The sequence below is a fragment of the Dryobates pubescens genome, chromosome Z (genome assembly GCF_014839835.1).
Source record: "Dryobates pubescens isolate bDryPub1 chromosome Z, bDryPub1.pri, whole genome shotgun sequence".
NCBI lineage: Eukaryota > Metazoa > Chordata > Aves > Piciformes > Picidae > Dryobates > Dryobates pubescens.
Genome location: NC_071657.1, coordinates 18,698,736 through 18,712,252, shown reverse-complemented (window position 1 = coordinate 18,712,252; position 13,517 = coordinate 18,698,736). Strand labels below are relative to the sequence as shown.

General features: G+C 44.8%; 1 protein-coding gene across 1 annotated transcript in view; it reads left to right on the top strand.

Moving 5' to 3' along the window:
• The first annotated feature begins 1,324 nt into the window (after positions 1-1,324).
• The window catches only part of KCNN2 (potassium calcium-activated channel subfamily N member 2), a 76,371-nt gene continuing 64,178 nt past the window's right edge, over positions 1,325-13,517 (top strand). The window contains 4 exon segments of the mRNA XM_009909221.2: positions 1,325-2,366; positions 2,368-2,448; positions 2,451-2,606; positions 2,859-2,954. Of these exon segments, the coding sequence (XP_009907523.2) occupies positions 1,416-2,366; positions 2,368-2,448; positions 2,451-2,606; positions 2,859-2,954 (1,284 nt within the window). The 5' untranslated portion in view covers positions 1,325-1,415.

Below are 13,517 nucleotides of genomic sequence, written 5' to 3'. Positions count from 1 at the left end.
TTTTTTTTCTAAAATAACCTATGTTCTATAAACATACTCAAAGATAATTTGAGTATGTTTATTATGTTTATGTATAAACAATCGATCTGTATCGTATAAACATGACATTTACTACATTAGTGAGGGTTAGACTATATGTGTGCAGTAAGTGCTTGCTTTAAAAGGTACACCGTGGTTAGGAAATTTCACAGATGTTTTTTAGCAGAGCATATGTAAAAACTTTGTTAATGATAGTGCCTAATTCATACTTCTAAAATGCATAAAATTTCAAAGGAAATTGAATATTGTCCGAGAGAAATTTTAAGGTCCTAAGATTTTATCCCAGAAACTCTTAGTGAATTTTATCTTTAACATTATAGACTTGTGAAAAATATAAGGAAATCTTCCCTGATAAAAAATTTTACAGCTGATTTTCCAAACTGCAGAGCGCTAACTGGCATTTAAAAAAAAACCAAAACAAAACCCTCTCATAATCTCACCTAGATGACAAGAAAGAAACTCCTAAAACAATGTAAATCTCCATTTTCACGATTTATCCCCTAGAAAAGCGACTTTACCTGGTGCAGACGTTACTCTGCCAAAAGGAACTGCGGGAACTAATGACTCAGTGAGAGTTTGGGAGAGAAAGGAACAGGCAAAAATGGTTATCAGGCGATCAACTCAAAGTCTGTACTGGCACTCTATGCCAGTAAATTGGAGCCGCATGTGAACGCTGCTACTCCATGTCAAACTCCTGCCGGCCTGCCAGAGCAGGACGCCAGCCCCTAAACTACCCTCTGCGGTGCCCCGTGCGGTGGCCTCATGCCCAAGCGGCTAGCTCTCCCTTTTCCAGCTGAAGAGGGAATCAGCCGGCAGAATTCGGGTCGTACGATCACCCCGCACCCTCCCTTTCATGACAAGTCCTAGATGTGCTGGGGCTTCCCGCAACCCGACCCCACAGCAGCTTGCGAGGGCTGCGGCCTTTCCCAGCTTCCTGCAGGACGGCCCGGGGCGGGCACGGCCCGAACCCGCGGCGCGGGCGGCAGAGGAAAACGAGCGCGAAGCTGTGTTTTGCAGGGCGGCGAGCGGGAAGCGCCGCTGGACAACTCTGAAGCGCTGCGCCGGTGTTCCAGAGGCGGTGCAGATGTGAGCGACAGCGTAGAGCCGGGAGGCTGGGGAGCCCCGCCACGGAGGTCCCTTCCTGGCGTGGGCGATCCCGGGAACGAGCACGCGCCCCGCCCCCGAAACCCCCACGTTTCCACATCGCGGAACTCTCCCGAGCAGGAGGGGCGGGGACGGGGGGCGAGGGCAGATCTTACCTGCGGGCGCGGCGTGAGAGGGAGGCGGGATACCCGAGCGGGGGCGGGGCAGCGGGGGCACCCTGCACCGCTCCGCCGCCTCACGCCGTTGCTGATCCTCCCCACTCAGGTGACGTGATGCCCGTTGTTTTGGTCCGCCCGACCAATCGGACGCAGCGTCTGGATTCTACGGGAGCCGCGATGGGCCCTTCGTGGCGGCAGCAGGACTCTCCCCTGCCGACCATAACGCATTGCGCAGGGTGCACCACCGCCCGGTCCTCCTGCGGCTTTAACGGCGCCGGCATGGACGCGCCGCGGCAGTTCCTGGCGGGGTTTGACCCCGAGCAGCAGCAGCAGCAGCAGCAGCAGCAGCAACAACAACAGCAGCAGCAGCAGCAACAGCAGCAGCAACAACAGCAGCAACAACAGCAGCAGCAGCGCCCGCCGCTGCCGCACTGTCAGCAGCGGCAGCAAAACCAGGAGAAGCAAAGCCTCCTCCAGCAACAGCAGCAGAGCCCATGCCTCCAGTGCAACAACTGCGCCTACTACGGGGCTGCTGCGGCAGCCACGGGGGATAACCTGCCCCTGCTGCTCCGCGCCTCCTCGCCCCTCTCGGGCGCCTTCCGGACTCACTCTTCGCCGCTGTCGTCCGCTGCCTCCTCCCGGCAGGGCAGCCAACTGAACGTCAACGAACTCACCCCTTCCAGTCATGCCGGTTCGTCTAGGCAGCCTCATCACTACCCTCAGTACCACCAGTGCCATAGCCTGCAGCAGCAGCAGGCAGCCAGCCCCAGCAGCAGTGTCAGCAGCGGCAGCACCCACTACAACCACCATCATCATCACCACCACCACCACCACCAGCAACGCCGGGAGAGCAACCCTTTCACCGAAATAGCCATGAGCAGCTGCAGGTACAACGGCGGCGTCATGCGACCGCTTAGCAACCTGAGCTCGTCCCGCAGGAACCTGCACGAACTGGACTCGGAGTCGCAGCCGCTCCAGCAGCCGCTCCAGCCGCCGCTCGCCAGCCCCGCCGCCTCCGGCACCCCCGCAGCCCCGGAGATTGTGGTTTCCAAGCCCGAGCACAACAACTCCAACAACCTGGCGCTCTACGGCTCCTCCGGTCCCGGCCCCGGCCCGGGCAGCACCAACAACGGCGGGGGCAAGTCCAGCAAGAAGAAGAATCAGAACATCGGCTACAAGCTGGGGCACCGTCGAGCACTCTTCGAAAAGCGCAAGCGCCTCAGCGACTACGCTCTCATTTTCGGCATGTTCGGTATCGTCGTCATGGTCATCGAGACCGAGCTTTCCTGGGGCGCCTACACCAAGGTACGCGCCGCCTCACGCCCGGCCGGGCAGCCGGGTTCGACTGCCCCGCGGCATCGCGGAGTGGCGTCCCTGACCCCGTAGACATCCCAGCGCGGCGAGCTGCGCGTCCTCCGTTCTGGCTCCGTCCCGTCCCGCCGGCCTGCCTCTCACTGTGAGGCGAGGCGACCCTCCCCGGAGCAGGGGGGAAGAAGTGGGGAGGGTTCAGCCCCTGCGCGTGGGTCTCTGAGGGACGGCCCTGTCTTTCTCTTGCAGGAATCACTGTATTCTCTCGCTCTGAAATGCCTTATTAGCCTCTCCACAATTATCCTGCTCGGGCTCATCATCGTCTACCATGCAAGGGAAATCCAGGTAACATTTCCTCGCGTGGGTCATTGAGTGTTGATGGCATAACGGGGGTGCGAGGTGGTTTGTCTAAGGACGCAGGGGTGGTGTTTGGCCCTTCCTGCTGGCTCAGAAAGCCTGCCGAAGTTGAGTGAATGGATCTCGGCCCCGGGGAGAAACAGTGGCCATATATGTGTCTGCCTGCTAGGGAATGCTGCCAGCAGTTATGCTATAGGAGTGCTTAGCCCTGGGCTTAGAACAAGCCGCCGCAGTGTCATTCCTGCTGTCTTCTGTAGCAGAAACATAGCAGCAGTCTTTTGTTTTCCAATGACTGAATTTCATGCTGTGTGTTTCCACGGCAAGGTTAATTGTTGTTATTGTGCAAGGTATGCAGTGTCCGCTGTGCTGTCTCAGATATAAGTGTACTCTAGGAGAATGTTTAAGAGGAGAGGGAAGAGTTAAGTTTTATTTGGGTTTTTGGTTTTCTAAGGCCACACAACCCCGCGGACTGTGGCAGAGGAAAACTAAAGAAAGGTAGAGAGCTCAAGGTAGGAGGAATGTAGTGATCAAAGCTGTAGAATATTTCCCACAAATGTTGTCACAGATTCTGTCTGAAAGATTTGGTTGTAATTTGTTGTAATTTTTGTCTAAGAAATTAGAATTTGGCATTTCAGCTCAACTGAAACATACAAAGAGGGATTCCAAAGTTTTGAAGAGCAAAGTACCATACTCATAGATACACCAGTCCTTATTTTTTTTGCAGACTAATTAGAGACACCTTGAGCTACCAGCCAAAATGATGGCTTTCAAGGGTAAAGAAGACTTTTCCACTGTTTACAATCCTTAATTGTTATATTTTTTACTGACTGTTTAGTACCCTGCTTTTTTTTTTGCAAATAAATGCTGCTGTTTCAATGTGAAATGGTACCTAGTCCCCTACTTAGGATAATGTTAGAGAAATACTATGTTACTGAGGACTCTGCTGAATTGGATCCTGTTGTGCAGACTTTGCGCATGTAAAATTTCTATTCCTGGCTCAGAAATGAGTTTCTCTGCATTAATATCAAAGATACTGAAAACTGCTTAATGATACTGTACTCAATAAACAAGGGTACTAGTGGAAGAGCATCTCTATAAACTACTGGAGTACTGGTGAAGAGGTTTCTGTTCTGTGTAAAATAAATAAGTGGCACTGCTGCAATATGGGAGTCTTATTCTCTGGTGTATCTTTCCATAAGTGGTGCTTGAGGCATGAAGAGTAAAGTTGGAACAGAATATCTGTGTAAACATTTATAATTACTCTGTCCCTTTTCTAGAAATGTGAAATGGATTTTTTCTTTTTTTTTTTTTTTAATGCAAGATAATCAAATAGCTGTGGGATCCTGTATACATTAGCTTACACTAAGTAGTTACTCCAAGATTCAGGTTTTCCTTTTTTTTATTCAGGTGAAGAGTTACAAATTTTCATTCCCATAGGATTATGTTATGGATCAGAAAGAAACATCTTTACAAACTAAGGTAGTGGTAGTTCAACTTTGGTTGGGTTTTTATTGGTTATTTTAAAGAACTTCCATATGTATGCAACTACATGAAAGGAGTTACGCGATCATGTGACTTAATCAAGGTTAATGTAGTTTCCAGCGCTGCCTGACAGTGTAGAATACAAGTATACCTGCCTGTAAACAGAAATACCCTATGGTTCAGTCTGAAAGACACTGAAGACTGTAGTAATCGTGGCAGGGCTTGGTGTGAGCTGCAGCTTCAAGGAGCTCTGTCATTCATGTTGGAAAAAGTAAGTTCTCTTTTTCAAGAAGCCTACTTAGGAGGAAAGGGCAGAGCACCATCCTTAGCTGTTGGGTATCTGATAGCTTCTTAATTTAGTCATAGTCTGGTTTTGTATGCGCATTTGACTTTTTTAAAGTAAGCGGAAGAGCATGCAGAGAGAAAAATGCATCTACCTACAGTTATAAATTTATGTTACACTTGACATCTGAAAAAGCTAAGTACCTTTAAAATACTTTGGATTAGGGACGTATAGAATCTTCTCTAGGCTAAATAAAATACTATGTAAGTCTGATAATGTTGTAGTTTTAAAATAATTTTTAAAGCTGACTGTTTTCTGAAGGCACAGATGCCTTTATTTCTGGAAAGTGCCCTGCTACATGTAGTAGAATACATTGTATCTCTAGACCTGTGCCCACAGATGTCAGCTGTGTACAAGAGGACTCTGCACTGGCTATTTGTCGATCCTGTTCATGTTTGAATATAGCTTTCTAATTCTTGTCTGAAGTGCGTACATGAACATTGCCAGTGCATGTAGTGTAAATAAGCCGGAGTTCTTTGAAAGCTAAAAACTGTTTTATGGAACAGAAGAAGGTCAATGTATTCTGGTTGCTGTGTGGTAACTTTCGTACTCTAGTGGAAGCAAACTGACATAAACATAAGATTTTTCTACAGAGCATGAGACAGAACATGTTGGGAAATAAGAAATTGAGAGTTTCATAAATATTACAATTGCAGACGATATTTAGAAACTCCTGGTGACTTAATTCCAGCAAGTGGAAATCATAATTTTTATTCTTTTCAGCAGTCTCTGACCTTGATTAGTGGTAGGAAGTCCAAGCTGCCTTGCTACAAGCAGGTCTTAGCAGGTGACTCTAATCTTTCTATGAAAATGTCCTTGCTCATCTGTTTTGCTTTGAAAATCGTTGGCCACTCAGTTAAATGAAACTCCGGAGTTTGTGTGTTCCAGACCTGGTGAGAGTTTTAGCCTTAAGGGAAGCTTATAAGGACTTGTAGGGATTCTTCCCAGGAGCCGAAGGTAAGCAATGTATTGACGTGAGACAGATGAGTTTTCTTTTGAATCTTATCCGTCGGTTAGACCGTGATTGGCGTGCTGTGGAGGAGTCTGCATTTTCAGTCTTGCACGGTTTCGAGATGCATTTTCCGCCTACTCCTTTTCAGCACCGCAGACAGCTCTGCACGGTGCGCACGGCCCATCCTGGTCCCGCCCGTCCCGGCGCACCCACAGCGGCGGAGCCCATCCCAGGGACCCATCCCAGGGTCCCATCCAAGGCCGGCCCACCAGCAGCGGCCGGACTCGATCGCTCCCGCCCACACCCGCCAGGGTAGCTCCCCTCCGGGCACGTTCAAAGCCTGGCATTCAAAGCCTCTTAGCAGCGTGGCTTTGCACGTGAATTCCCTGGAACTTGCCCGGAGCTAGTCATTTGCAGACTAATATCCAGGAAGGTGTCGCCGCAGTAGTTAGATGGGAATAATTGTATGGATGCTGTGTAGTCTTGTGAAATCCTGGAAGTGTTAAGATATTTTAATCAAATAGGTTTTCAGTGACCACAGTGTATTAGTTGTTCTGTGTAAGTCTTAAGAGTAAAATGTGAGCTGTTGTTAAATTTAACTAGTCATAAGCCTGCCATTAATGAAACCAGCTTCGTTTAGATGGTAGTTCATAGCTTACATTCTCATTTTCAGAAAAATGGATAAAAAACACAAGCATTTTTTCATCGCATCCCTCCTCTTTCTAGAAAAAAAACCAGCAATGCACAATGTTAATGATGTTAGAATTGGATAGTAACAACTGCTAATCTGTGTGTTATTTTTTTGATCCATTGTTGTCATGCCTATAAAACTGTTACAGGCATCACACTTATGAGGTAATGAAATGTGCAATGCTTTCTCTCGCCAAGCTTATGTGTTTGTTGATTTAGTTCTTCAGAACATGTGTCCTGTTTGGAAGTTCAGTGGTAAGATTCTAATTCATTATTTTCCCAGTGTTGAACAAGTATTTTTCTGACTATTACTTCACTTGAGAATTTGAGGAGATGAAGGAGGGAAGAGCTAAGAAGACAGCATGATCCAATTATAATTTTTGGTGTATAAATTATCCACTTCATACATGAACAGCTTGTGACTTAATACCATTTTGCATAAGTAAAGCAGCAGCATAGAACAGAATCTGAAACTCTTTTCCTTCCCCTTGATACAGATGTTTTTACTCATGCAGACACATAAAAGTTGCTGTTATTTTGCAGAAATTAACACTTCTAAGATGTATTGCTAGTTGATACTTAGGTAGAACACCTGTGTAAAGTCTTGCAAACTCCAAGGTCAAGATTAAAGCATTGCTTTCACAGAAGAGCCTCCCAGGGGCTCCAGGGAGAAAGTACCTTCAGTTGCTAATGTTTCTGAAGTGGCAGGAAAACAATGTGCTGTTGATGGATTTGAAGTGAAACACTTTAAGTCTTGATTAACTTTATGGGAAGTTATCACAGCCCAAATATCCTACTGAAGAATCAAGAATGTTTTTTTCTTTCTCTGTTTCTGGAAACTAGAAGCAATGGAACAGGCAGTTTCAGAAAACAGCAAAGAATGGTAATACATATCTTGACCTGTTTATTGTGCAAATAAGTTCCATAATGCAGTATAATAATAGACACTGTTTATGGAAGCTTCATTATCTTATTGTCATCAGTGGAAAGTTCATGCAGTAAAAAATTTGCACTCATGAACAGATAGGAAATTAAACTGCCTTACAGTTTTCTGTCACGGGAAGTAATGGATATTCTGCAGGCAATATTATTTATTTGTATTAACTGTTTTCTTTTACTTGGGTAGTATATGCGTATCTCATCAGCTGCCTTGTTGGCAGTCTCTTGACTGTGCTGAGTAACTGGCCTTTGCTTAGATATAGTGAAACATCAGGGACTGTACACAGACTGTAAAACTTCTGTTGAAAAATCTGAGTTAAATGAAGAGCATAAGTGAAAATCATGAACTAAAATTTGAGTGATAATTTTATTCTGATCTGAAGGCTGTTGACAATTAGTGATTTTTAATTTTTTTCCCCAGTAGGCCTTGTATCAGGCATCAGCAAAATGCAGTATGTAGCAATTTTGATCCAGGATACAATAACTTCATGTCCAGACTGAAAAACTCCCTTCTATTGATCACGTTTAATGTGCATTGTATATATCTATTAAACAGAGTATCCAAAGACACCACGTCTGTCAAATGAACACTTCAGAGTATTTTTGTGAAGATACTTAGTTTTAGTTCCATTCAGTAGTTTTCTGATAGATTTTTGTCTGTTGACCTCTGAAAAATACAGGTGCTCAGTGTCTCTGAAATACAGCACTGTGATAAATACAGTGCAGAAGGTGGGTGAGAAAGTCCTTTTAACTTTGGTCAGCATCCAAAAGTATTTGAGGCCTTTTGTATTAAAATAACATTTATCAGGTGCCTCTGTTTCCAGCCGGCACCATTAGAACACAGATTGATGGTGATTCTCAGAATGCTGGCCATATCTAGATTTATTGTTTTGAGTATTTTTTGTTCTGAGTATTTTTTAATGAGGCAGTCAGAAGTTCATCAAGACATAGTAGTGCATAATGAAGTGTGAGAAAGTATATTACTGCCCGTGTCAAAGGAGAACTTTTGTTACAAAAGGGCAGATTCTGGATTTGTATAAGTTGGCTAACTTAGCTGAAATCCACAGAGATGCTATTGTCTGCCATCCTAGAGGCATTCTGCATGCTTGTCTTGATGTGACAGTATTATGGCCTTTACTGTGGGGGGCTTCAGATCAGAGAATTCTTGACTGGCACTCAGCTTTGCCTAAGTGAAAGTGTGCCAAGACTGACAAGTGCAGATTAATGCTCTTTTAATTCTGGTTGTGGTTTGTATGTGATTACTAAATGTAGTATTCTGGGCTTTGACTTTCATTTGAGATGTATTTGTGGTTCTTTTTAAGCACAGAGCGTAACAGAAATGGCTGCTGCTTATGACTTGGGAGAATAAAAAACTATGTGGAAGCTTCTACACAACTTCAGTCAGTTATTTTCACCCATGATGATGGTGATGAAAGTTGTTGTTTCACTCAATTACCAGAGGATGAATTACTACTCTGAGCCTGTGAAGCTCTTTTTAAGATGTAAATTACCTCTAAGAGAAGAGATTGTAATTGATCTAGAAAGCTGGTTATACCGGTGATTGTATAAAGTTTCTTTTATTAATCGAAAATACACTGTCAGGTATGCAGAAAAGAAAGGTGGGTTTTTTGTGTGTTGTTGTTTTGTTTTTTTTAGTAAGAAATTACATGGAAAACGTGAATGGAAAATCTTCCAGTCACAAACTGTGATATATGGAATACCTGTATATCACAGTATATTTTTATTGAAGTTGTGTAAATTGTCTTTGTCCTATTATTTTAATGAAAGTTATATTAAGTAATTTCTTCTTGTAACTGTCAGAGTATCAGAAGAGATTGTTATGTTTTACAGTTTAGAAAAAGGCAGTGGTAAAACATCAGCATCTTATACTTTAAACTGGTGTATCTAAACACAGGTCCTCACAACCAAAAATACTCAGTGTCACACAAATATTTTATATAACACTGTCTTAATGTAGTTGCCAGGAATCACAATTTTGTAACTTACTGATTCATTCATCTTTTCCCTCGAGCAGTCCCTGCAATTGTACTCCATCTGTGTAAAAACAGATGTAGGCTGTCAAAACAGTGCTTAATAAGCATATTTTTGTATGGACATTTTAAAAACAAAAGGATGTGAATGATAGATACTTCATGAAGGGGTGAAAAGGGTTGAGTTATGAACATGGATGTGTGGTTTTTTGAGCTCCTTCCTTATCTAATTGATTTTAGTTTAGACTGATGGACCTTAAAGAATTAAATTCCTTTTGAGGTGTGCTGGGTTGAGGCAGCCCCCTCTCCCCACCACGGGCAGGAATAAAAACACTCAGACAAATGGATTGCAAAAGTGATGAAAGTTTAAATAGAAAGCAGTGAATGTTACAGAAAACCCAAAGCGCAGTGACAAAGAAAGATCCCAAAGCAAACCCAGAGACATCCCATTCCCACCTGAGGGTACACCCGAGACCCTCAGGGCTCCTTCTTCCCCCTCCCTCTGCTGGGCTAGTCTCAGCTGGCCAGGCCTGAGACTGCCCATCCCCCCGTGGCCTTGGGCCTAGCCAGGCCCAAAGCCAGCAGACATCTCCCCAGTTACTGGCTGGCGGAGGAGGAAGAAAAGAGAAAGTGCTAGACCCTGCACTGGATCTTATAGTGGTGCAAAGAATTATGGTAGGAAATACACACAATTTCCTGTGTCCATCCCTCTGGGCTGGACTTCTGGACACAGGAAGTGAACACATCAGGGGGCACCCAGCTCAAACTGCAACAGAGGAAATACTAAAGACCTTCACAACAGATGGAAATATCTCTGTGAATTCCATGTAAAGTAAAAACAAAGGGTAGTCCTTCAATGCCTTTGTATTTTAAAGCCACTACACTTAGTCCTTTTAAAAGTAATTTTTTGTGGGGTGCATTGTGGATTGTGTGGTGTGCAGTGTGGTGTTCCCTTAGAGAAACATTTAATAAAAGAAAAAAAAAAATCTCTGCCAAAATGGCATCTTAATGAAATGGGTTATTAATACTGTAAAGCTATACTGGTGAAAATGGGAGAGCTGGGTTCTGTGTTATGGGATTGACCAACGGAATTGTTTCTCACATTCTGATTAAGTACATACCCCAAAGTTACTTAAGACTGCAGGAGCCATGAGGGTCATAAATAGAGAGTTAAAAGGTTGCATGGGTGTAATTCCAAGTATAGTTTGTCTTGCAAAACTGGTAAGGGTGCATTGGAAACTGGCCAGTGTGGTCCCCATCCACAAGAAGGGTCGGATGGAGGAACCTGGAAACTACAGGCCAGTCAGCCTGACCTCGGTGGCAGGGAAAGTGATGGAGCAGATTATCCTGGCGGCACTAACTGCGCACCTGAAGGATGGCCAAGGGCTCAGGTCCAGCCAACATGGATTTAGGGGGGGCAGGTCCTTCCGCTCCAACCTGATCTCCTTCTATGATCAGGTGACCCGTCTGGTGGATGTGGGGAGGCCTGTGGATGTGGTCTACCTGGACTTCAGCAAGGCCTTTGACACCGTCCCCCACAGTAAACTGCTGGCTAAGCTGTCAGCTCATGGCTTGGAGTGCAACACTCTGTGCTGGGTTAGGAACTGGCTGGAGGGCCGAGCCCAGAGAGTGGTGGTGAATGGTGTCACATCCAGCTGGCGGCCAGTCACCAGTGGCATCCCCCAGGGATCAGTGCTGGGCCCCATCCTCTTTAACATCTTCATTGATGATCTGGATGATGGGGGTTGAGTCAGTCATCAGCAAGTTTGCAGATGACACCAAGTTAGGAACAGATGTTAGTCAGTTAGAGGGTAGAAAGGCTCTGCAGAGGGACCTCGACCAACTGGATAGATGGGCAGGGTCCAGTGGGATGGCAATCAACAATTCCAAGTGCCGGGTGCTGCACTTTGGCCACGGCAACCCCATGCAGAGCTACAGGCTGGGGTCAGAGTGGCTGGAGAGCTGCCAAACAGAGGGACCTGGGGGTGCTGATTGACAGCCGCCTAAATGTGAGCCAGCAGTGTGCCTAGGTGGCCAAAAGGGCCAATGGCATTCTGGCCTGTATTAGGCATAGTGTGGCCAGCAGGAACAGGGAGGTCATTGTTCCCCTGTACTCAGCATTGGTTAGTCTGCACCTTGAGTACTGTGTCCAGTTCTGGGCCCCTCAGTTTAAGAAGGACATCAAGACACTTGAACATGTCCAGAGAAGGGCAACAAGTCTGGTGAGAGGCCTTGAGCACAAGCCCTATGAGGAGAGGCTGAGGGAGCTGGGATTGTTTAGCCTGGAGAAGAGAAGGATCAGGGGTGACCTCACTGCCCTCTACAACTACCTGAAAGGTGGTTGTAGCCAGGAAGGGGTTGGTCTCTTCTCCCAGGCAACCAGCACCAGAACAGGGAGACACCGTCTCAAGCTGCACCAGGGGAGGTTTAGACTCGAAGTGAGGAGAAAGTTCTTCACTGAGCAAGTCATTCATCATTGGAATGGGCTGCCCAGGGTGGTGGTGGAGTCACCATCCCTGGGGGTGTTCAAGAGGAGATTGGACGTGGCACTTGGTGCCATGGTCTAGTCATGAGGTCTGTGGAGACAGGTTGGACTCGATGATCCTTGGGGTCTCTTCCAACCTTGGTGATACTGTGATCTGTAGGAAAGGACCTATCTGGATACTGAATGTGAGTATTCAGAAGATAGCAGAGCCCAAGGGAGAGTTTTTCCTTGTAAAAGAGTATATTTGAAATAAAAAAATAACTGAGAAATATATATATGTGGGCTCATATCCATAGATTTTGTTGTTACCTGTGGTTAAAGAGCTTCCTGAGCTCTCTTACCTGTATTCTTGTAGCTTGCAGTGTTATAGAGAGTAGCTATTTGTCTGCCATAAATGTTTTTTTCAGCTTTCATAGCACTGCATCTCCTGTAACTTTAGTGCAGGTGTATACTGACATTCCCAGCTGCCCAACCCTGACTTCTGACACTAGTATTTTCACTAGACTAATGCATTATGAACCAGTGCTTCATCTTCAGTCTCTTAACAAAACAAAGATTCATCAGAAGCGGTGAATGATATTTCTTGTTTTGTGATAGTTGTTCTGCTTTTACAAACAGGATATGTTGCATCCATGAAATGAGGAAAGTTTCTAAGAATAAAAATTGCCTAGTACCTTTGATATTGAATTTGTACCATTGAATATATAAACTTCACAGGCATAGAACTCAGATTTCAATCTGGGAAACTGGAGAAAGATAGAATGTTCAGGTGTGATGAGACAGCACAAAATACCTGAAACAATTATTAAATATGACTGCCAATAATCACTGAACATTCACTGGTAACACCTAGTTTTAATGGTTTCTTACTGCATTTTTGCACTAGATACCATTTTTGCAGCAATTATAGTAATTTGACATGTGTTTTGACTTCAGAGGAGAGTATATTTTTGAGTATATAAATCAGTGGGATCTTTAGAGCCTTTCAGTTTCAAGTATGATCATTATGTGCTAAGGATTTTATACTTAACAGCTTTGTCATTAGTAAAACATCGTTTCAAGAAGACTTGAAATTTGTGAACAGGCATTGATTTATGAATATGCTAAGGGTGTTCTTTACCCACTTTTCCTTTGCCCATGGAGTTACTCTGTGATAGTTGTAAAATTCCAGTTTGGCCGTGCAATTGCTGCACCTAGAGTGTAGTGGTTTCTATTGACTGCCTGTAGTTTCCTTTCTAAGAAACTGCCCATGAGTTATTTTTGGTCTCTGCATAAGGAATGGGCTGATACAGGAGAAATTTTCATCTATCCAAATTCCAGTATAGCCAAAAAGGTGTCCCATGACAACTACTGCTGACCACAATAGTCATCTGAATGGTGTCATGGCTAAAGGTGCTTCACACTATACCCACCCCTTTAATTTGTTCTCTTTCAGGTTTGAGCTTCATGGTAAAAAGTCAGTAAGTCGCATTCTGTTGTGAATGCTACAGTATGATAGTTCAGAGTAACTAAATCTTTGTGCAGCAGGATAGAGAAGTGCTGGGCCTCCCATATTGCTGTTTCGTCTTCAGTATAGTTTTAGAGATAGCTTAAAAAAAAAAAAAAATAGATTATGTATGGGCAGTCTGCCTTCAGATTTGGTTGTATGATAGGCATATGTTTGAGTTTC